The sequence below is a fragment of the Chiloscyllium plagiosum genome, chromosome 5, assembly GCF_004010195.1.
Source record: "Chiloscyllium plagiosum isolate BGI_BamShark_2017 chromosome 5, ASM401019v2, whole genome shotgun sequence".
Lineage (NCBI taxonomy): Eukaryota > Metazoa > Chordata > Chondrichthyes > Orectolobiformes > Hemiscylliidae > Chiloscyllium > Chiloscyllium plagiosum.
Genome location: NC_057714.1, coordinates 1444318 through 1466349, shown reverse-complemented (window position 1 = coordinate 1466349; position 22032 = coordinate 1444318). Strand labels below are relative to the sequence as shown.

Sequence of the window (22032 nt, the reverse complement as noted above, 5' to 3'; positions counted from 1 at the left end):
AGGGATGGGACAGCCTCTTCATTCACAGCCAGCAGAGGAGGCCATGACACGAGACCATACCAGCCTGGTTCAAGGTTGCCATCCAAGTCACTGCGACTTCAGTTGTCCAAAGGAATATTAACAATGTAAGAGGAAAGTCAATGACCTTCTCCACTCCAGAAGATTAGAAGACACCATCCTCTCGCTGCCATCTTACTCTATCTCTGCTCCTGCACTCACCTCCAATCAAGGCTCATGTTCTCCTGCTCTCACATCGCACGTAATATCTTCTCTTGTTAACTCTCAGCCACTCAATTCTTCCAAACTACTAATCCTGCATGTCTTCTGTGCTGACTGCTCACTCACCCGGGACACTTCACCACCTTTCGTCTGTCTGCACTGGCACTGACACCTGTGCCACCCTCTTCTGTCTAACTCAATCCTCTTTTGCTCTCATTCAAAGTCCACAGTAAGACATAAAGAACCCCGACAGGTGATGGGGTGCTCCAACATTCTGTGTCTCACCTTCCACAAGAAGAGGATCCTAACTCTGACCACCAAAGTGGCCAACTGACTGTGCCCCAGCTCCTGGACTGATATCAGAAACTATCGTTGACAGGTTGTGCCCAGAATCCCTGACTGAAGAGAGTTTCCCTTGACTTGACTGAGCATTATTCCCCTTATACTCGGTGGCTTACCTCGTATATTGCTGGCACAGGGTGTAGTTGTGAGACTGTGCCATACAGCAAGATGCCCACACTCCTGGCTGATCATTGCAGACAACCATGCCAAGCTTCCTGGCTTTCTGTCTGGTATTAGAAGGCAAGTCAAGACAGGAGTATTGTATATCCATTTACACTGGCTGAGGGGACAAAGTGCTAAAAGACAAGGCCAGGCTGGGATGCTGTGAGCATGCAGGTAGCATGTGAGAACTAAGAAAGCAAGTGACCAGGCTTGAGTTGCAACCTGGCCAAATCTATGAGCTGGGTGTCTGTCCCAATGGGCAAAGAGTCCTTTAGGTAACATTCCAAAGAGAGGTGCCAGTGCACTCCAAAATGCAGCACTGAAATGCAGAAACACGCGTCGGATGCAAACCCATGTGGACATGGGATCCATGCAGCACTTGCCCTGGACTGTGCCTTGGGCCATCGGTGCTAGGTGCCCAAGATAGAAGTTTGCAGGAGCAATCAGGGAGCTGGAATCACCAGCTTCCACTATGGCTTCCATATTCAGAATTCCCAGTGTCCAGTTTCTATATGTAGGAATGGGAACAAGGATTTTAATGAAATTAGATTAGGCAGTAAGAATGGACATAATGAGCAATAATTCCCAATAACATACCACTCACTCGAAATAAACTCAACTTGACATCTGAACCTTAGTTGGTAAGTGTGACTTATTGTTACCAAGGGCTAACTCAATTTCTCATGGGATTCTCCTAAGGCCTCACTGTAGGCCACCAGTCTAGGACTCGGGAAGATTCCATTCATAATCTCAATACACAACCCAGTAGCTGCACAAGGTGTCCTCGATAGGTCATATAGACAGGTATCTTCCTGGCTGATGAGGGTTTGCAACAAGAAAATGTCATGTCAAATGACAGCAAATTGTTGCTGACAACCTTACGGTAAATAACATTTACGTTATCTCTTCCTTCACGTCTCTCCTTGATCCGTTTGATCCAAGTAGGTTTTGGAATATAATCGCACAAGTTACCAATTATCTGTTAATGCAGGCGAAAGGTAATCCTTTAAATGGCTAAAACTGCCAACAGGAGGTGCAAATCACAGTCTCATTCGAGGCAGCTGGCTGTCAATGGCCATATACACGGTCTCAACAATGGTGACTGACTTGTGTTCAGGGGGTGGTACTTACAATGCCAGGGGTATGGAGACAAAGTGGACTGATGGTTAAAAGATGTCGGGAACTGTCAGAACAGAAAGAGTGAAAAGGAAAGACGACTGACAAAAAAAAGAGAAAATTGTAATCTCCAGAAAAGAAAGAAGTTGTAAAGCAAAAGGCATTTCCTGTATAGCCCCAGGGGGAGTTTTGAGTACTAAGCTGTAAGCCGCATATGGAACGGAACAATTTTGTTTAATTAGGGTATATAGCAAAGTGTTGCATTTGGTCAAAACATTCTGTTATCCCTCATTTTTGTTGGCACAGAAAGGAGTCAGACAGGACTTTTTTATGAATTCGCTGTTGGAGCAAGAGACATGCAGTTCGCATACATTAGGCAGTATGTCAAAGGAAACGCTAAAGTTCAACTAAAGTACAAGTAATTAGGAACAGATTTGCTACATACCTCAGAGTACATTCAATACTGCATTTATTTATAAGACACCTAAAGTTAGGAAACAAAAGCAGCCCTTCTTTTAATTCTCAACCACAGAATCAGGACAGGTCTGCTTTTTATCAAAACAAACTTCAGCAGTTTTCAGTTTTAATGTGAATTTAACTCATCCTGATGCCCTGCCTTATTTTTCACTCTAAGACTCGCCAACTAGTGATTGATAGTCGCTTTTCAGAAACCTCCAAATTTACTCCTCCTTATTCTGAATAACCACCTTAAAGATGTTCTAAGCAAATACAGATCAGAACAGTCTTCTGTAGAAATAAGTCTGTTTAGTATTTTGGGGACAGATGTTCTTTAAATAAGAAAAAGCTGTTAGAAAATCAGAGAAAATGAATTGGACGAGGGACTTTCTCGGATGATTTTTACCTTATAACTGATCTCTGAACGTTTTCCTTTGTTCCTTTAAACTAAATGTCAGATCAAGTGCTGTGGTGCAATGTTCAACTCTCCAAAAAGAGGGCTATAATCAAATCTTGGTGAGGACTAGATTTTGAAGTCTGTATTCCCATTCGCCGAGTCAGACAAACAGGGACACCACCAAAATGAACATCAGCACATATTTGGTTCAGCAGGGTCCCCAACAAGATGACAGGCCGGTCTTCCCACTGCACTGCACTGTCCTGCTATTGCAAACAAGGGCAGCACTGATCCAGGTATTATTAGATGAGGGTGGTGAAAATGGATGAAAAATTAAAACCTGCTGATCTGAACCGGGAACATAAATGCTGTTTAATATTTAATTGCCATTCTTATCTTCCAAAATAAGTATGAGAAAATAACTGAGGCATTCAGGGAAGAAAAACAGATCCTTATACCATGTCTTTAATGTAGACCAACATCCCAAGGCATTCCACAGAGAGGGACAATGACTGCAGCTTCCATTCACTGAGGGTGAGGAGTCAGTGATAAGCAATGGAGATGAGTTGGATGAAGGATAGAATGTTTTGGGTGAACTGAGGATGGTGACAGACAATGGTGTACTAAGGATGCCAGTAGACTTTCCTCTTCCAAAGACCATGGACAATAAACTCCTGGAACCCTCCTAATTCATTAATGTCCGCAATAATTCCTCTCTGATCATACTCTCGAGGATTTTTTTTCCCGCATCATAGTACTCAAATCTCTTCTACCTACTGAAGGGGAAACCTGGTCCTTTGTGCCAAACTAATCCTTCGAGTCACTGGTCTCCAAAATGGAATTGCCTGGAAGGCTTAAACATCTGATGGGAAAGTTCCTGTTGCCTGGCACCCAGTGTGAATGTCTCCAACTCCAAACTAGAGCTGGTGACTTAAAACAAATCCAAAGGCGGTTTAAAACTTACCACTGGGCTAACTCCGCAACTGACTGCACGTCAAAATCACCCACCCAGCCTGTCCTTCCAACTAGACCCATGTATTCCAAGGACATTCAAAAACCCATCCCCTTGACACTACTACCTCAAACATTCAACTCGCCTTGACCCAGGTGCCCCCTGACAGTCCAAATACCCTCCCATCCAGAGCCAACCACTCCACCAATCAAACCACTCTTCACCACCTGATGACCTCCTAATTACCTGAAACCTCCCAACAATGACCCAACAACCTCTGGCCCAAACCCATCCAGCCAGCCTCGAAGACCTGACTGCCTTGGCCAGACCAAACGACATCCCCAGACCTGTATAAGCCCGGCAAACTAGACTACCCTCTCAGCCCAGTTGGATAATCCACTGCAGGCTGACCATCCCCACCTCAACCTCCTGACTATTCCCCTGATGCACTCATCCAAACCATACCCATCAACAACCATTCATCAACTCACTCACCAACTCACTCAACTAGTCATTCTTCCGTTCAATCATTTACTCACTCTTCCACTCACTCAACTCATCACTCAATCATTTACTCACATGCCCGTTCACTCACTCACCCACCCATCCACCCACCCACCTATTTACTGGGCTGGAGATTTAAACACTGACCAGACTAGGGTGGGCAGTGCCATTAGAGATGGGCATGTTCTCTGCTCTTGTCTCTACCACAATCTGATGGGTCTCCCAGGAGATGGCGCATTACACATTTCCTCTTCAACCTGGATTGGAAGAACCCAGAAGAAATGCAGATGGAGGTCGAGTTGTGAGAATCTTTGTGGGCAGCAAGTATACATACAGCAGTGTTGGCCCAGACTAGCAGCCTCAGGCCAAAGAATCCACTGGAACAATGGATTATCTCAACAGCAACTGTAAAAACATACCGTTGGAAGGAGGAAAGAAAGAGGAAAAAATGTAAAGGAAGAAAACAAGGTAAAGAGTTGCAGAGTTATATGGAGCGTATTCCAGAGTTTGCGGCCGAGGAAACTGAAGGCCCAAACTCCAATGACAGAGCAAGGTTGCAGATTTCAGAGAAGCATTTTTACCACCAAAAGCTCTGGGACTGGGGGTGATGACTGAGATGGGAAGGGTAAGACCATGGAAGGATTTGAAAACAAAAATAAAACTTTTAAAGTCAAGATGGTGCCTGACTGGGAGTTATCAGGGGAACAAGATTTGGTTAAAGTTATGATACAGGAGCAGGCTTTTACATGACCTCAATGTGCAGAGGTGGGACCTCAGCGAATATTCAAGTCTATTCACAGATATTCAGGCAACTGTTTTTGAAGGATATGATCCCTATTTTCTTGCATGGTAGTTCTTTGTAGCAAGGTTACCAGTCAGACAAGGTAGTCTACAAATGTGAGTGAGCATGTGATAAATGTAAACAAATGTTCTATAATGATTATATTTATGTGCACATTGCTAAAACTCCTCTTGGGACCAAAATCAGTTTAAAGCTCTCTTTGCTGTATATGAGAGCTAAATAACCTGTGAATGACTGGACATTTTATGCTCTATGGTTTATGCAAGAATACATAAATGTTAGGTATGTTGGTTACAGAAAGTTTGCGAGAATAATTGAGAGAGGCCAGCCAAACGTATTGTGCTGTTTCTGTGTATAAATGTAGTCCATTCCTCAATTTATTCAGTTGCAATTACTCATCACTTCACCTTTTGATTCTGCTGCATTACTTTGCAATCTTATTTATTATCTTACTTAGTGTTATTTAAAATGGCCTGTTTCTAAACCTGTTCAATTCAGATTATGATTAAACAAATTTGTATAACAGCATAGCATTTCAAGATTAAGATACACCAAAAAATGTGATGCATTTTATTTAGATTTATCTATAGATTTTCTCAGTCCTCCCTTCAGCACTTTCCTTCAAATCTGTCACTTTCTTCCAAATATCCTTCCATTTCCCTGGTGCAATTGTCTTTTGTACGACAGTCTCTCACGTTTCCTTCACTGTGTAGCTGTTGTTGGTTTGGTTCTCTGCCTGTAAAAAGCAAGTTACTGTGGCTTCACGCCTCCGAGAATGATCTCAAGATCATGATATGTGAATCTTTGTTTATATCTTTGGCGCTTATTCTCTTAGAAGTCACAGATTCCACAGCTACCTCAGTCTCTTTTGCCTGCTAAGCAACATTTTTTCATGTGCCTTCCATTTGGGCTGTGAGGTGTGTGTTTTGTTTTTAACCTTTGCGTTACTGAGCTGCCAAGAAATATACAAACTTGCCCAGTCCTGCAAATGCATTTCAAAACAAAGGTGACAATTTCAGTCCCAGAACACTGCAGTAATTTCACTCTGACCTCTCTGGAGGAAAGTGTGGAAACCAAACAAGAGGAATTAATTCTCTTCAGGTAAGGAACAATGGATTTAATGTGGAAGAACCATTTGACTTGCTTAAGTGCATGCTATTTTTAATGATACCAGTGTAACAACAAAAATAAAATCCTTTAATAAATACCCACAGACAACTTTGGAAACCAATATCAGGCACTGATTTCATTCTATTTTGGTCATAAGTAAGAGGAAACAATGGAACAGTGACAATGTGATAAGTTATGGGTTTCAAAACTACAATAGAAGCCTTCAGTCTATACTATAGAAAATCACAGCTGTTGTAGTTTCTAATTGCATTCCCGGGTTTTAAGTACAGTAATAACTAATACAAAAATAACTAATAAAAAAGCCTCCATAATTCAGATCGATACTTAAGAGCAATGTGATAGACAATATTACAAGCCAGTAATTAGACAGCACATTGGAAGTACCGAAATATTTGATTTAGATGACAGTTACCTATGGATTCCAGGGTTTACAAAACTAACACTTTTAGTTTCAGGGTAAATTCTTCATGCACCCAAACTTTGTCATAAGTGGCACTAAGTCACGGAAAGTTGGACAGCACGTTGGCAATGCCTATTCCTTGCCTCTTCCCTATACCAGTGAGTTTCTCCTTTGACAGCACTGAGAGACTGGGCAAAAATCAGATCCTCACAGTGAAGCTTACTTACAACAGCTGCCAGTTTCAGCTTCCAACAGCAGAAACTCTGCTTGCAATCACCACTGGTAGAGAAGACCACACCCAGAAGTTCTCTTTTACTTCAGAGTGAAATAAAGTAATCACTTATATGAACCTCACAAATAAAAGCTACTCATCAAGGCTGCCAAAAGTGGTTGAACTTGATTTCTGACACTTGGGCTGAAAGTACATTTCTATGATCATTTCTTTCTCATTCTTCCATTGGCCTTCTTTCCTTGGCGACAGTGTGATGGCGTTTCCATAGAACTGTCAGCTTACACTGGCTGTCTCTCATTGAAATCAATGGCAATAAACTTCTTGCAGTTTCAACAAGAACCTAATCCGGAATTCACAACTAGGTAGGAAGTTGAAAAGCTACCTGAGTTACTCACTATCCTGTGTAGTTGCACAGGTAGATGATCAACCCAAGTGACCTTCTTCATCTCTAAGCTTGGATGGTGATTATCAGAGCGTTAACAGACTGGACATATCAGATGTGAGCTTAGCTCTGTCTTTAGCTATCAACACTACTCACTTTCCAGTAGACATCTGGCTGGTTTTTTTTCCACCTAAGATGGAAGAATGGAGTTGTATTTATACACCATCTAAACATCTTAGGAAGTCCCAAAGTGTTTCATACCCAAGGTGCTTTTGAAATGTTGTTACTCCTGCAACATAGGGAAATGTGGCAAGGTGATTTGCACACTCTGCTATCATAGATAAACAATCAGATAAGATTCTATAATATTGTTGTTTTAGCAATAAATGTTAGTCAGTGGTCTGACCACAAGAGATGAAATCTGTCAATAAACTTAAGCCACTTGTAGACCTCTCTACAGTTAATCCCAAATTAAGCCAATCCAATCCAATCCAGTGAAAAATTCTGGGATCCTCCTGGTCTCTGTAGCCTGGATTTTTAAACACTGTGGACATTTAAAAATGGAGGTGCAACCTGGATGTGGTAATCCTTCCCCCATTTCTGATAAGATACAACCTCCACTAGTGGGGAAAGAGAACAGGCTATGACTCACTCAAGAGAGAGACTCTAACTCAACAGGGCTGTCTAAACTCAGTGCTGAATACAAACAAATGCCAGTTTTACTGCAGTAAGGGCCTTAACCCCTTTTGTCAGAGTTACAAATTTTTAGGGTAGATATAAATGCTCTTGGGGGACCGATAAGGTCTGTATAACTGACATGATAGGAAGCTATCTCCTGAGCTTTAAAAGGTAATTTAAAAAACAGACTGCCAGTACCAATGAAAACTTAAGAACATTGTTCATTGCTGTAGCAGTTGCAAGAGCTGTTCTTTGCCATCTTCCCAAGTGCTAACACTCTAACTGGATGAATGTTTAGTTGCTTTGTACCGTCTATAGTTGCTTCAGCAGAAGGTTATTAACAGCAAGACTATTTTCAACAAGAGAGCTCTAACCATTGCCCCATGACATTCAATTGTATCACTTTCACTGACGTCCACACTAGCAACATCCTGGGGCTACCATTGACAAGAAATTGAACTGCACTGGTCATATGAGTATTGTGGCAACAAGAACTGGTCAGTGGTTAAGAATTGTGCAGTGAGTAACTTAGCCCCTGACTCCCCACTATCTGTAAGACCCATGTCAGAAATGTGATGGAATACTCCCCACCTACCTGGATGGGTGCAGCTCCAACAAAGAAGCTTGACAAACATCCAGGACAAAGCAGCCACTTGCTTGGTATCATTTCCTCAAACAAAAATCACTCCCTCCATCTCCAACATTCAGTAGCAGCAGTGTGTACTATCAACAGAAAGTGCTGCAGACATTCACTAAGGCTCTTTAGAAGTCACCCTCCAAACCCACAAACTCTATCATTTAGAAAGACAAAGACAGCAGATACATGGAAATACCACCACCTGCAATTTACCCTCCAAGCCACTCATCACTCAGACTTGAAGACATGTTGTCTTTACTTCAGTATCTCTAGGTCAAAATCCTGGAACTGCCTACCTAAGGGCATTGTGGGCATACCTACACTAAATGGACTGCAGTTCATGAAGACAGCTTACCACCCACTTTTTCAAGGACAACTATGAAGAGTCACTGGTCCCAAGACATTAACTGTGTCTTCTCTCCACAGATGCTGCCAGACATGCTGAGTTTCTCCAGCAATTTCGGTCTTTGTTTGTTTCAGAGCACGAGCATCTGTAGTTCTTTGTTTTATGTTTATCTAAATGCAAGCTATTATTCTCCTCACATCTCATAAATTTTCCAAAGACTTTCATGTGGAATGCTTTATTTTTGCAGTCATAGCTACATGGAGAAACATAGTGGTCGTGCTGCACATAGGAAAATCCTACAAAAGGCAACACAACGGGCAATGTGATAGCTTTTCTTTTCATAACTCTGGTTAAATCTCGCAGCCAGCTCCAAAGCAATGGTGCATACCATTTATGATAACTGTGCACAAAACTTTAGCAATCGCTGAGGCACAGATTTCCCTTTCTTAGATAGCTTAAGTCTGGTACTAAATCAAAATGGATCTCCAAGCATGCAGTAACAGTAATGTCAGCAAGCAAGGTAAGCAGCCAATCACATTGAAGCAAACTCATAGATCACAAAATAGGAAGCTAAAATCACTGAATTTCCTCTAAATTCAAAAATTCAGAAAACAAAATATATTGTTATAATAGGATTTAGATAAAAGTTCAAATATAAATACAAACAAACAAAGAAAATGAAAATTTGTAAACCTTGATATCATAATGGAGAAACTTGACATAAAAAATAACTTTTCAGAGTTAGTAAATTTGTTTAGCAGCAATTATCATTTGCTGCTAAACAATGTTTAAAGTTCATCCATCAAGGTGTGACTTTTGTTAGAGTTTTTGCATCTAGATCAACTGCGTAAAAGTAGCGCTTTTTGAGAATTCACGGATTACTTAGGGAATACGTCTGGAGGGACATTGACAGTGCACATTAAGGAAGAGTGAGAAACCACTGACAGCTCCTTTTGGATTACTGGGTTTGACCCGTACATTTGCAGATTCCTGACGTTGCTGCCAATTACAGCAGAATAATGATGACAAATGCTAACAGTTACACCTTCATTGGTACGATAAGATCCAAGTCATTAATTTAAGGGAGGACATCAAAAGAACTCCTACTCTATTCCAAATATTCACTTGAACATGCAATTCATGTCCAATTCAAAAGACAGTAGCTGACAACACAGCAAGTGTTCTTCAGTTCTGCACCATTAGTGTTCAAGTCAAGAAAAGGTACTTGAACCTCTAACCTTCCAACTCAGAGGTGGCAATGCCATCAATTAAGGCAAAGTCACATTAAAAAGGACAATAAAACCATTTGAACAAAAATGTTGAACAGAAAATATTGATGGAATCTCAGACTAATTAAGGCAGTCAGCTCTCACAACACTCTTTCATTCATTAGCCCTTATCCCTGCCTAAATCCTATTAGTTCATTCACTATAAATTCCATGTGTGTGTGTTGCTTGAAAGAGAACCATACTTAGTTCTGACACTGCAAACCAAGTTTATAGTTTCAAGAACTGTTCAGGTTTCATTTTTGTTGGGAGAATGTCAAATTTTCTGAGCAGGCAGTGAAGGAGCTTAAACTGTTTAAAGCGGTAGGTATTCACTGCTTGCCAGACCTGACTCAGTGAACTGCCAATGACCCTTATTCGGTATGTTTGACCCAGGCATGCACACAGGTCTGACTAGGCAGTGCTGCTGGGATCTGACTCTCTACAATACGTGGTTCTGAATTGTTTGTGAAACAGGTGCACACAACATGACTCTGAATTTAGCTTATTTGTTTTGATCAAATTGGAACTCTGAGGAAACTGACTGAACATGACTAGGAGTAAAAGACAGGAATCTCTACTGTTCTCCCTCAGCATATCAACCAGTTAAATGTTTGCACTGTCATAAAACTGGGAATGTGAATGAAATAAAGTTCGTTTAGCCAAATCGTCACCGCCTTGACACATCTGCTCCCGAAGGCAACTGTTTCCCTCATTCAATATATAAATTTAAGCAAGTAAATGAATACAGCAACAATACAAGTAAGATTCCGTACATTTGTACAGAATGAACCACATTTTAGGAAGTGGGGATGGAGAAAATGATGAAATTATCCAATAAGGAAGTGATATAGGATCGCATCAACAGGAATACTAGCTCAGAGTGCTTCTCAGCTGGTTACAAGAACTGAGTGCTGAACTTCAGGAGAGAGAGCTTGACATGGGAGTCCTGAATAATATTTGCAATCAGACTTCCGAAAGGATTTATAGAGTAATGAAGCTGTGATGAGACATCTGGCCGGAAAGCTGCCGGGGAGGTGGGGTGGGGGGGGGTTATAGGAGAAAATTGGCTATAAAAGGGATCCTTTACCACATCGTTAAAAACCACCTTCTTGGTGCAGCACTCTGTAATGTTGTGAAAGTGTTGATAGTCTGGACCAGTCCATCTCAGAAGAAACGAGGCTGACTTGAGGAAACACAGCAAAGTAAAAGATCACACATCAAATAGAAAAGCAGTTATTAATGAAAGAAACATTTCTGGAAAATAAGAAAAGAAAAGATGAAATTGTCTGTCTATCCTAGCAAAGGACTCCAAAGTGTTAAGATGGGGAGGCTCTATGCTTTAGTCAGTAGGGATCATTCAATAATTCAGATGTTCATAGGTCAGGATAATGCTGATGCTGGCATTGCTCGCTTCATACTGAGTCAATTGGCAATGTCAGTTGTCAGCCCTGTAACAAGCTCTGTTTGATCACACTTGTTACCCTGCTAGTATGGCTAATTCCAAACAGGCACAGGCTGCAGCTTGAATTGATAAACATCAAAAGCCCAGTATTACAAAAAAAAAGAAAATTAAATATTCATAATGTGAAGCACTCATTGCTCTTTCTTGCATGCTTATTCATTTAGTCCATCTGTACGCAAGCATGGAAAAGTTAAAATGTCAATCCATCTGTTCACCATATAACTGCACTCAGTTTGTCCAAACAGAAATGCATTTTGGGGTTCTGAAATCAAGATCAGCATTTATTCCGCTGAAAAATAATATCCATCTGTAGATTGTTTTCCATCTTGAAGAGATTTTAACTAGGATTTGGGTTTTTTGTTGAAAAGTAGATTGTTAACATTTGGATGTACACATGTACTGTATGTATGATTGGTGATTCAGACAGGTGATCACATCTAAACTATGTGCAATCTATTTAGTTTAAAGATACAAACCAAAAATATTGCAGTGTATCTTTTCTAGAAAAATACACTCCTTATTTTTTTCTGAGGTTTAAAGTGCAAACTCTAAATTAGCTTAGCAAAGTTAAATATCAGCCATTTTGTTCAAGAGATTAATTTCAACATTATTTCTATCCAAGTCACCAGATCTCCATTATTAAATGATATAAGAAACAACCAGAAAATGAAATTAAGGATTATAAGCACTTCACAGACAGAATTTTGAATTACTATTGGAATTGTCAATACTAAATCCACGACTAATATAAATGTCATATTTGAATATTTCATTTGTCTGGTAGTTTTTCAACCACCTTGACCCAAAGCAAATTAACACCTTACAATTTTAACTGTAGCAAACACCACAACTATAAATGGCTTTTAATACACAGAAATATTTCATTTTAAAATATAGCAAAAGACGATTGTAAAATGTGTTTGCCTTCTGGTTCATTCAGAAATACTGTTCATACATGTTGTAACAGCCATTAATAACCTGATTCATGTATCAAAAGATACTTTTAATGACTGAAAAAGGTGCTTACAGTGTGAGCTCTCGGAGTGCATCTGGCTCCCACGGCCCCTCTCTTTTTGCTCCGAGCCAATTCTAAACAATATTACAGGAGCAGCCTCTATCTGTCTTGAAAGTGCTTCCACGTGATGTCTTCTGACATGGCTAACTCTTTAAAATTAAGCAAGATTCTCATAAAAGATACACTCATGTTAGAAGTAGATGTTTCCCAGTGCAGTTCCATAATTATAACACAATACCAGTATTGTCTTTACAATTTCAGTAAAGCATAATAGTGGGCATGTCAATTTTTCATCCTATGTCCACTTCAGCTGTGAAAACTGTCCAACAATGTAATAATAGACTTTCTCCTCCATTGGGTTGTGTCTTTGCATTATTTTACATGAGGGTAAAATACTAGAGATTATCATCCAGTGTTTGGAGCAATTAGAGGCAATGAATTTGACAATTGATGCTGTTAGACCATAATTGTCGCACTGGAGCAAGGCACTTTCACCACATGCCAATGTTACAGCGCAAATGTGTCTAATTCTGGTGTCAATCGAGGAAATCACCTGCTTTAGTTTGGAATAAACGAGACCTTCATAACCAAGTTCCACTTGAACTTATGGCACATAAAGGATTTGGCTTCACACAAAGCCTCAACTTGTGGAGAATAAATGCATCTTAAAGTATTTCCACACCAATTTGATGAATAAATCTAGTGACAGTACTGCAGTAAATATACTGAAAAATATCCTTAGACAAGCCTGTTCTTTGGTTGCCTTTCTTCTTGATGCCATATTTAAGTAAGCAAGAAATTAATTCAAGGGAAAATTTAAATATTAAAAGTTAACACTTAACTAGTATACACTTATTTCCATTGACCCACAAGCACTTATAATTAATCATGAGCTGGGGCTATGTAAACACGTTCCATACACTAGCGTTAGGTTGACCGGAGTGACAAAGCATTCAATCGGTGATGGAAATTAACACCAAGGAACTTTGTTTGATTGTTGCTATTGTAATTGAACGATCTGGACCACTTTTACCGAGCAAACATCTCGGCTTTACCTTTGAAACCTGAAGGTGATAATGCTACCACACACTTCTGCGCTTGAGAACATAAGTAGCTATTAATATTGGTGCCACACAAGTGCCATTCAATGAACTACTCCAACAACGAAAAGTGCAACCACCTCCCGTTTAATTTACCATTGTCAAATTTCATCTCCATTGACATCTTGGGGTCACCATTGATCAGGAATGTGAGCGAACCAGTCACATAAATGCTGTGGTTACAACAGGAGTTCAGAGGCTGGGATTTTCTGTAACTTATAACTCACCTCCCAATCTGTTGGAGTCCTATCTGCTTGTCTGGATAAGCACAGTTTGAAAATCACTGAAGAAGCTTGACAACATCCACATGACAAAGCAGCGCATTTAACTGACATCCTACGCATTTGTGGCCCTTTCTTGGGCATGTGGCTGAAATAGTTTCATTCCCAAGCTGTGCTCAGCAACTCTCCAACAGCACTTCCTAAAGCCACAGCTTCTATTTGGATAAGGAGAAAACCACCACCTGCAAAATCCCCTTAAGTCACCTACCATATTTGTTTGGAGATATATCACCATTCTTACATTGTCATTGGGTAAATATCCAGGATTCCTACCCAACAGTTTTGTGGAAGCACCTTCATCACACAGACTGCAATAGTTGAAGAAGACAACTCACCACTTTCTCAAATGCAACGCAGGATGCAAGTAAAATGCCAACTCTATCAGTGACAGTGAAATCCTGTTAATACTTATTCCAAAAAATCAATGAACAGACCAGAAACTGCAAAATCCAATACTTTCCTTCCTTTCTTTTATTTTAACTCTTGCATTTTTTTGTGTTAACTGGTGTGACTGACAATCAATCCATTGCAGCACATCCATCCGTCACTGATATTGCTTGTCTGAACATAAATACTATCACGTTCTACTTTATTATCTGGGTAAGGTGCATGTGGTTAGTTCTAAAAGAGAGCTGAAACTGGCTCATTGCCAGTAGTTTCCTGCATTTTCATAATTAAATATCAATGTCCAACCAGTATGTTGTTTTTTTTTAAATAACTCCGCATCATGGCCATTTGACATATTTACTAATGATTACTGTGTATGCATCCCAGAATAGAAGGCACCTAAGCTAATGAAATCATGACAATTTCCATTGGCATTACTCTCATCCAAGCCCAGCAGTTTACTCATCTAAAACATATTCTGGTCTGAGATGCCCAATGCGCAAGCTTCCACAACAGTCTTCCTGCACTTTTATAATGTGAAACATGTTTGCTTTAGAGAAACAATAACCCTTTGAATATTAATCATCTCGCACACATGCATTCTGTCGTACAACAAGCACATACTGGAAGCTATCAAATTAAACAATGAAACAGACCAATTCTTAATCCATAGGGGCTACTGAAACACAAAAAAATGCAACAAAGTTAGCACTGCAGTCCTTTATTTTGCTGGAAGGTTTTCTCCTGAGTTGCAAAGGTAATATACTTAAAAACTTTTCATACTTGGCTGACAAAGCATGTGTTTATGCCCGTTCTGCTAGTTTTTGTAGGGTTAGTTTGCCAGCCTATCAGCAGAGACTATTGCTTGAAGAGTGCCACTTTGCTGAAGCATAGCTGACCACTCTTACTACTTGTCACAGGCATATTGGAAGGACTGACAGATTTGGCCATGTTGTGAATACATAATTTCTAGTCATCAAACTAGGGAGTGGAACTCAAATGCTGAGCTTCTGCCTCACAGCAAGGAGATTAGCCAATGCCTCAAGACCTCATTTAAGATATTACGCAGTCTGAACTAAATGCAATGGGGTGTGCCACTGCCAACACCTTGTTGTTTTTATGATTACAAAACACTGGAAATTGCATTCTCCTTCCACTTTGAAACTAATACAGTCATAAAACTAACAACCATTGAAGTCACTGGTTACCAAAGATGAACTGAGGTCTGTGAAAAGCAGCATTTGAAAATGTTGCTTCATAAATTGCTAAAAAAATGATCAGAAAGACTAGAACAAAAAGCTCACACATTTCATGATGACCTTCTGAAATCTTTTCTGCAGTGCACTCCCAAATCATTAAGTTTCATTGGATTTCATTTACTTAAAGTTGCAACCCGAAATTTATTTAGGTCACCTACGAGGTCAACTGAGGAATTGAGATGGTTGTGTTTGGACAATATTGAAACTTTATTGCTGGAACAGCGCAGCAGGTCAGGCAGCATCCAGGGAACAGGAGATTCGACGTTTCGGGCACAGGCCCTTCTTCAGGAAGGGCCTGTGCCCGAAACGTCGAATCTCCTGTTCCCTGGATGCTGCCTGACCTGCTGCGCTGTTCCAGCAATAAAGTTTCAACTTTGATCTCCAGCATCTGCAGACCTCACTTTCTCCTTTGTACAATATGCTGTCAAAGCATTTAAAGTTATGAATCTGAATAATCAGGATTTGGGAATGGAAGAGGGATTAAGAATTTACAAATGCAGCACCTTGTGCGTACTCAATTCCACAATGAAGGGTCTGATGCAGAGATAAGCAGCGTTGTTACAATATTAAATAAAATTCACTTTAATTTCTCATAAATACTGGTAAATTTTTTTGATTAATAGTTATTAAATCTTTGGAAGGCAGCTGTACAAATCTCAAAATTTGGTAATGTTAATAATTATTAATAGAAATATATTGCTATTCATTAATCATTTCAGTAATTAAATTCCACATGATGCATGTCATTTCAACATAAAGGATATCCCTTAATATCACTGATAGATTACCAACCACTCAGGGAGCACAAGTTTGTAATGTATTCATGCTGGCTCACTCAGTCAATCCAATTGTTCATTTAATTTAATCTATCTATTGATGACCACTGACACAACAGTTACCTGGTTTCAGCCGCAGGCAGAGTGAACATACAAACCACCACATTCTTCCACATCAGTAAGTATGGAATCATGGAAAAAAGATTAAACATTCTGCCACACAATAATTTTTGTGCCGTATTCTTATTTAGAAACACTTAATATTGCAGCAACTCATTGTTTTGAAGCCCCAAAAATGTAGTCACCAGAAATAATCTTCTAATCATCCGTGATAACCAAATGCTGACTAGTTTACCTTATCTTTCCAACCATGAGAGGCTATGGCAGCAACCAAACACTTAGCCACAGATAAGGATGATAGATCTGTGGGACAGTCACCTGGCCTAGATCACACACCTCCTTGTGGATGGTTTTTGAGTAACATTGAGAGTTGAGATTTTTTTAACTCCATGCTACCAATTCATGATTAAAATCCAATATAGGTAGGGAAGAACTTTCAGTTGGAGATGAAACAGATTTTACCTAAGGCTTTAATGTCCACTGACTGTTCTTATATATTTATATTTTCTTTAAGTCTGAACACAACAGGATTAGAATGTTGTGGTGGCACAAAGCAGTTTTACAAACCAAGACAAGGCTGAGCTAATGAAGAACAGCAGACCAGGAAATACTAGGGTCTGTGGTCACTGGTATGCAAGAAGCAATATTACCTCCAGATTCACTCTAAATAATCTGTTCTGATACAGAAGGTGCTCCTTATGCATTAAGTCACAATAAAACTATTATTTTGCAGAACAGTTGTTTGGATTTATCTAGATTTTATCCATAAATTTGAAATTGTAGTTCCATCGGTATTAAATTCAATTATTACAAGCAACTGATTTAAAACTATCCACTTTGTGCCCTTGCCCAAATTATATTTATGCCACTGTCTCATTTGCTCAGATGGCCACGTCATTTTAGTTATATGCAATACTTATTCCAGTTTGAATGACAATGCATAAATAGTTACAACACCAACAAAATTAATAATTTGACATAGAGAAGCATCAAAACGTAAGCGGGGGTTGTTTCTGCAGGCATTGATTTTCGTGTTAATAAATTAATTAAACCTTAAAAACATTGAGCTATGCCCATGAAACTTTGAAGTGAAAAGTGTTTAAGAAAAGCAGTGTACAGCTGGTATCAGCACACAGGGGACAAGTTACTGTACCAAGGATTGATTTTTTTCCTTTAACAGCTGAAATTACTGAATGTACATCAAACAGGTAATTTAAGTGTCTCTTACAACATTATTACATTACTAAAACCTTAGTATTGTCAGCTCCCTCAATCTCCTTTTCATTACACTGGCACAATCAAAAAAAGGTTTTTCAGATATGTGGCAGGTCAGCGCAATCAATCTGCAGTCTCTGCTAGCCATTAATAAACACAGAGTCACAAAGTGCTTAATGAGGAACAGCAGACCAGGAAATACTAGGGTCTGTGGTCACTGGAACTCATGAGGCAATATTACCTCCAGATTTACCCTACATAGTCTGCTCTTGTACTAAAGCTGCTCCTTGTGTGTTAAGTCACAATAAAATCATTATACATAGGCCAGCTTTGTCTTGCTTTGCATATCCCGAAATGCTATCTGCAAATTTCAACATAAGCGCGTCAAATTTTGTTTGTTGATTTGCATGTAAAAGCACCAAATTTCCTGAAAAGGGAACCTCGAACGATGAAAAAACGAAGAGGTTGAAGATAGAATGCGATTTTTTTAAAGCGAGTACAGGCGAAATCACAACAGCACATTTGGACCTTATTGCAGTGGGATGTCGAGAAATCAAATAATTCAATATTTTGATACGAATAAACGAAAGAACCTCCGCACTGAAAATGTCACTCGACAAATGTAAGAAGTGCCCTGCCAAATCTAACTAACATAAAAACCACGCGTTCGAGTAAAGAAGCAGCAATCATAAAAACAAAATCGAGGTTTGTCTGGTTATAATTGGGAGTGCAATGAAAAGCTTTTGATGGTCTGATATTAATCTTTTAACCTCAATTCCCTGTTACCTGGCCAGAACACACACAATTTGTCTTCTGATAAAGTCCTTACTTGTTTTCCTCGTTAAGAGCGGTTGCTGCTTTATTTATGTGTGTGTGCTTTTTTAACATGAATGCTTAATGGTACAAGAGGCAACACGATCGCGATAAGGTGCTTCACTGAAAATAATAAAGATTAAACCTTCAGCTAACCCGAACTGAGTGGAGTGCAAAAAGGAACTAGCTCCTAATCTGTTTAAATAGCACTCCAATAATTAAAATAAAACATCGAAATAATAACCGGTGGAAATGAGTGAACAGAGGTGACACTTCCCTGGAAAATGTGCAGGGTAACTGCAGACAGACAGCTTGAGGAGGGACCGCTGGAGATTTATTGGAATCGCTGGCCAGCCACAGAGTGAGCCTCAGACTCAGCTCCTGCCCTGCTCAGACAGCAACACAGGACCAGGGTCAGCTTTGACACTCTCGTCCCTCTTTGCAGCGCTTGTGGCACTGCTTACCAGCTGCACTCCTCGGCACATCGAGGTGGTCGTGGGCTGGGCTGGGGTGAAGGGATGAGCCGCACAGTTTAAAGTGACAAAAAGTATCCAGTTACTTTTCAACTCTTGTCAGCCTGCCATCCACGGAGCAGCACTCTTGGAGATTAATACCGGTCACCACGAAGCACAGCAAACTCTACTGTACAGTGTTTTTTTTTTAATTTGCATGTGGCAGGAGGGAGATGCATTTAGAGAATAAAAAGGAAAGAGATAAAAGCCGCAAGATTTTCTATCATAAACATTATGAATAATAATGATAAAAAGACCTACATTGAGTGCTGTGCCTCTGTTGCCAGTCCCTGTGTGTCAGTCCATTGAAGCATGCAGTCAGAGCTTTCTCCTGCAGCATGCAAGAGGACGGGCTCGGAGTGTAGAAATCCAGCATTTGCCCAGGGCTGACTGCGAGCACATCCATACAGTCAAACATGACGACAGGCTGTCCCCAAACCTGGCGAAGATGTGTGTGTGTCTCTCTCTCTCTCCTCTCTCTAGGTGTGGGCAAATTCGCACAGAGAGAAAACAAAAGTTGCTCCAACTCCCATCCAAACTGTTGCCCCCTTTCTGTTTTGCTGTGGGGTTTTTTTTTGGGGGGGTTGGTGGTGGTTTGTTTTTGCTTTATTTCCTCTGTCCTCCCCTCTTTCTCTTGGCACGTGAGAACTGCTGGTCTTTTTCCCAGAGCGGACTCATGGATTGTGACAGACAGCGCAGCCCAGAGCCTGTCATTGATCCAAATGATCATTTAGCATTTTCAACCCCCCTCCCCTCCCCTCCCCTCCCCACCACCAAGTTCCACACAACAACACCCACCCACCCCACACACACACAAACACAAGAGAGGGGGGGGGGGGTGTGAAGTCAAGAGAGAGACGGCGTTCAATTCAAGATGAGGAAGGGTTTGCAAGGGGAGGGGAGGGGGAATGCAGGAGGTGCCTGCCCTGCAGCGGAGTCTCTCTGTCGCTGTGGGCTCAGCGGGACCCGCGGAGATCTCCCGGCCCCTGGCACACTCTGCACAGGGAGCAAACCCGCAGCCGACAGCTCAGCACAGCACAGCTCAGCACAGCCCAGCCCAGCTCAGCACAGCTCAGCACAGCACAGCTCAGCACAGCCCAGCCCAGCACAGCCCAGCCCAGCTCAGCACAGCTCAGCCCAGCACAGCTCAGCTCAGCTCAGCTCAGCACAGCTCAGCTCAGCACAGCTCAGCACAGCTCACCCCCCACCCACCCCCCTCCTCCTCCTCCTCCTGCCTTCCAAAATGGCTCACCCTCGCCTTTTTGACCAGCTTACTTCCTACTCCTTATGTCACACACACAGTTTAAAAGGGAAGGGGGGGGGGGGGGAAACAAAAAAGATTGAATTGCCTAATGTATGCGAGTGAACTTTCTCTGAACCCTACCCAGGCTGCTAACCTTCAAATGACCCAACCCAGCCTGACATCACCAGCTCCCAGGATTCCCACAGCAACTTCATATATATATTTGCAGAAGGCAGAGATACAAAAAGCTGCATCTGACACTCCCGGGGGGAGAGCAGCGGGCGGGCTGCGATCCGATGCATGAGGCTTGGAGAGGGCGAGAAGTTTCACAAGCCGGGCCCCTTCCAAAAACCAGGCGCACACCAAAACTTGCAACATTGATTAGTTTTCTTTTTTTTTCTCTCTCTGTCTCTGCACCAGCGATTCACGGAATCAAAACCGAATTTTGGATTTTGGAAAGAAAAGGGGTGCATTGGTATTCGTCTGACCCCCCCCCCACCCCCTCACCCTGAAAACACTTGCACGCCCTGCCTGCCTGCCTTCTGTTCCAGCGGGTTAGATAATGGGTCACGCACTAATTGGGGGTATCCTGCACAACCATCCCGATAAAGTCGCAGCAGTCCGGATACCCGATTTCTGGAGCTGCAGTCTTTGCCTTTAATCCAAATCTGACATGTCAGGGGTGCCTCCGTGGTCAGCACTGCTGCCCCGCAGCGCAAGGTTCGACACCAGCCTCGGGCGACTGTCTGTGTGGAGTTTGCCCATCCTCCCCGTGTCTGCGTGGGTTTCCTCCCACAGTCCAGAGGTGTGCAGGTTAGGTGGATTGGCCATGCTAAATTACACTTGTAGTGTCCAGGGATATGTAGGTTAAGTCATGGGATATGCTGGGATAGGTGTGGGGGTGGATCTGGGTTGGATGCTTTTCAAAGGGTTAGTGTGGGCTCGATGGACCGAATGGCCTGCTTCCATCCTCTGATTGATGTGATTCTATATAAACATGATAGCTTGGAGTGCACTCTAATTTAAGGATTTCTGGCAGATCGGTTTGAATTTTACACTTCGATGTTTGTGGTCAGTGGTTGATGATACTGTTGAACTTCTATGGAGAGCACAAGTTTCTGCTAGATGTTAGTTAGCAGAAAATGAATAAAAGCTTTATAACACGAAAGCGAGATACTGCAGATGTGGGAAATCTGAAACAGAAACGAAAGATGCCAAAGATAATCAACAGATTGGGTGGTAAGCGGATGTGTACTGCGTGGTAACATTGCACAACTGCTGGCACTAACTATCACTGTTCACAAGAACCAGATCAACCAGGCAAACCTCTTTTGACAAATGCTCAGATATTTTGATTATTTGTAAAGTGATGTAGAAGTTACTTTACTTTTGAGAAATTAAATGATTTTTAATAGGTTATTCTCACCTGCAAGTAAGCACAACACATAGAACATAGAAGAATACAGCTAATAGGTTATCTCACCTGCAAGTAAGCACAACACATAGAACATAGAAGAATACAGCACAGTACAGGTCCTTCGGCCCTCGATGTTGCGCCGATCCAAGCCCACCTAACCTACACTAGCCCACTATCCTCCATATGCCTATCCAATGCCCGCTTAAATGCCCATAATGAGGAAGAGTCCACCACTGCTACTGGCAGGGCATTCCATGAACTCACGACTCGCTGAGTAAAGAACCTACCCCTAACATCTGTCCTATACCTACACCCCCTTAATTTAAAGCTATGCCCCCTTGTAATAGCTGACTCCATACGTGGAAAAAGATTCTCACTGTCGAACCTATCTAAACCCCTAATCATCTT

At 41.2% G+C, this 22032-nt stretch overlaps 1 protein-coding gene across 5 annotated transcripts in view; it reads right to left on the bottom strand.

The window, feature by feature from the left end:
• Positions 1–22032, bottom strand: part of LOC122549656 (retinoic acid receptor beta) — a 513362-nt gene that overhangs the window by 205948 nt on the left and 285382 nt on the right. For 2 of the 5 annotated variants that reach the window (XM_043689455.1, XM_043689456.1), the window contains exon 1: positions 19226–19737. The exons of the other annotated variants lie outside the window; for them this stretch is intronic. In XM_043689455.1, the coding sequence (XP_043545390.1) occupies positions 19226–19694 (469 nt within the window). In that variant the 5' untranslated portion in view covers positions 19695–19737. Of the gene's footprint in view, positions 1–19225; positions 19738–22032 lie in introns of those variants that run through there. 5 annotated transcript variants of the gene reach the window in all.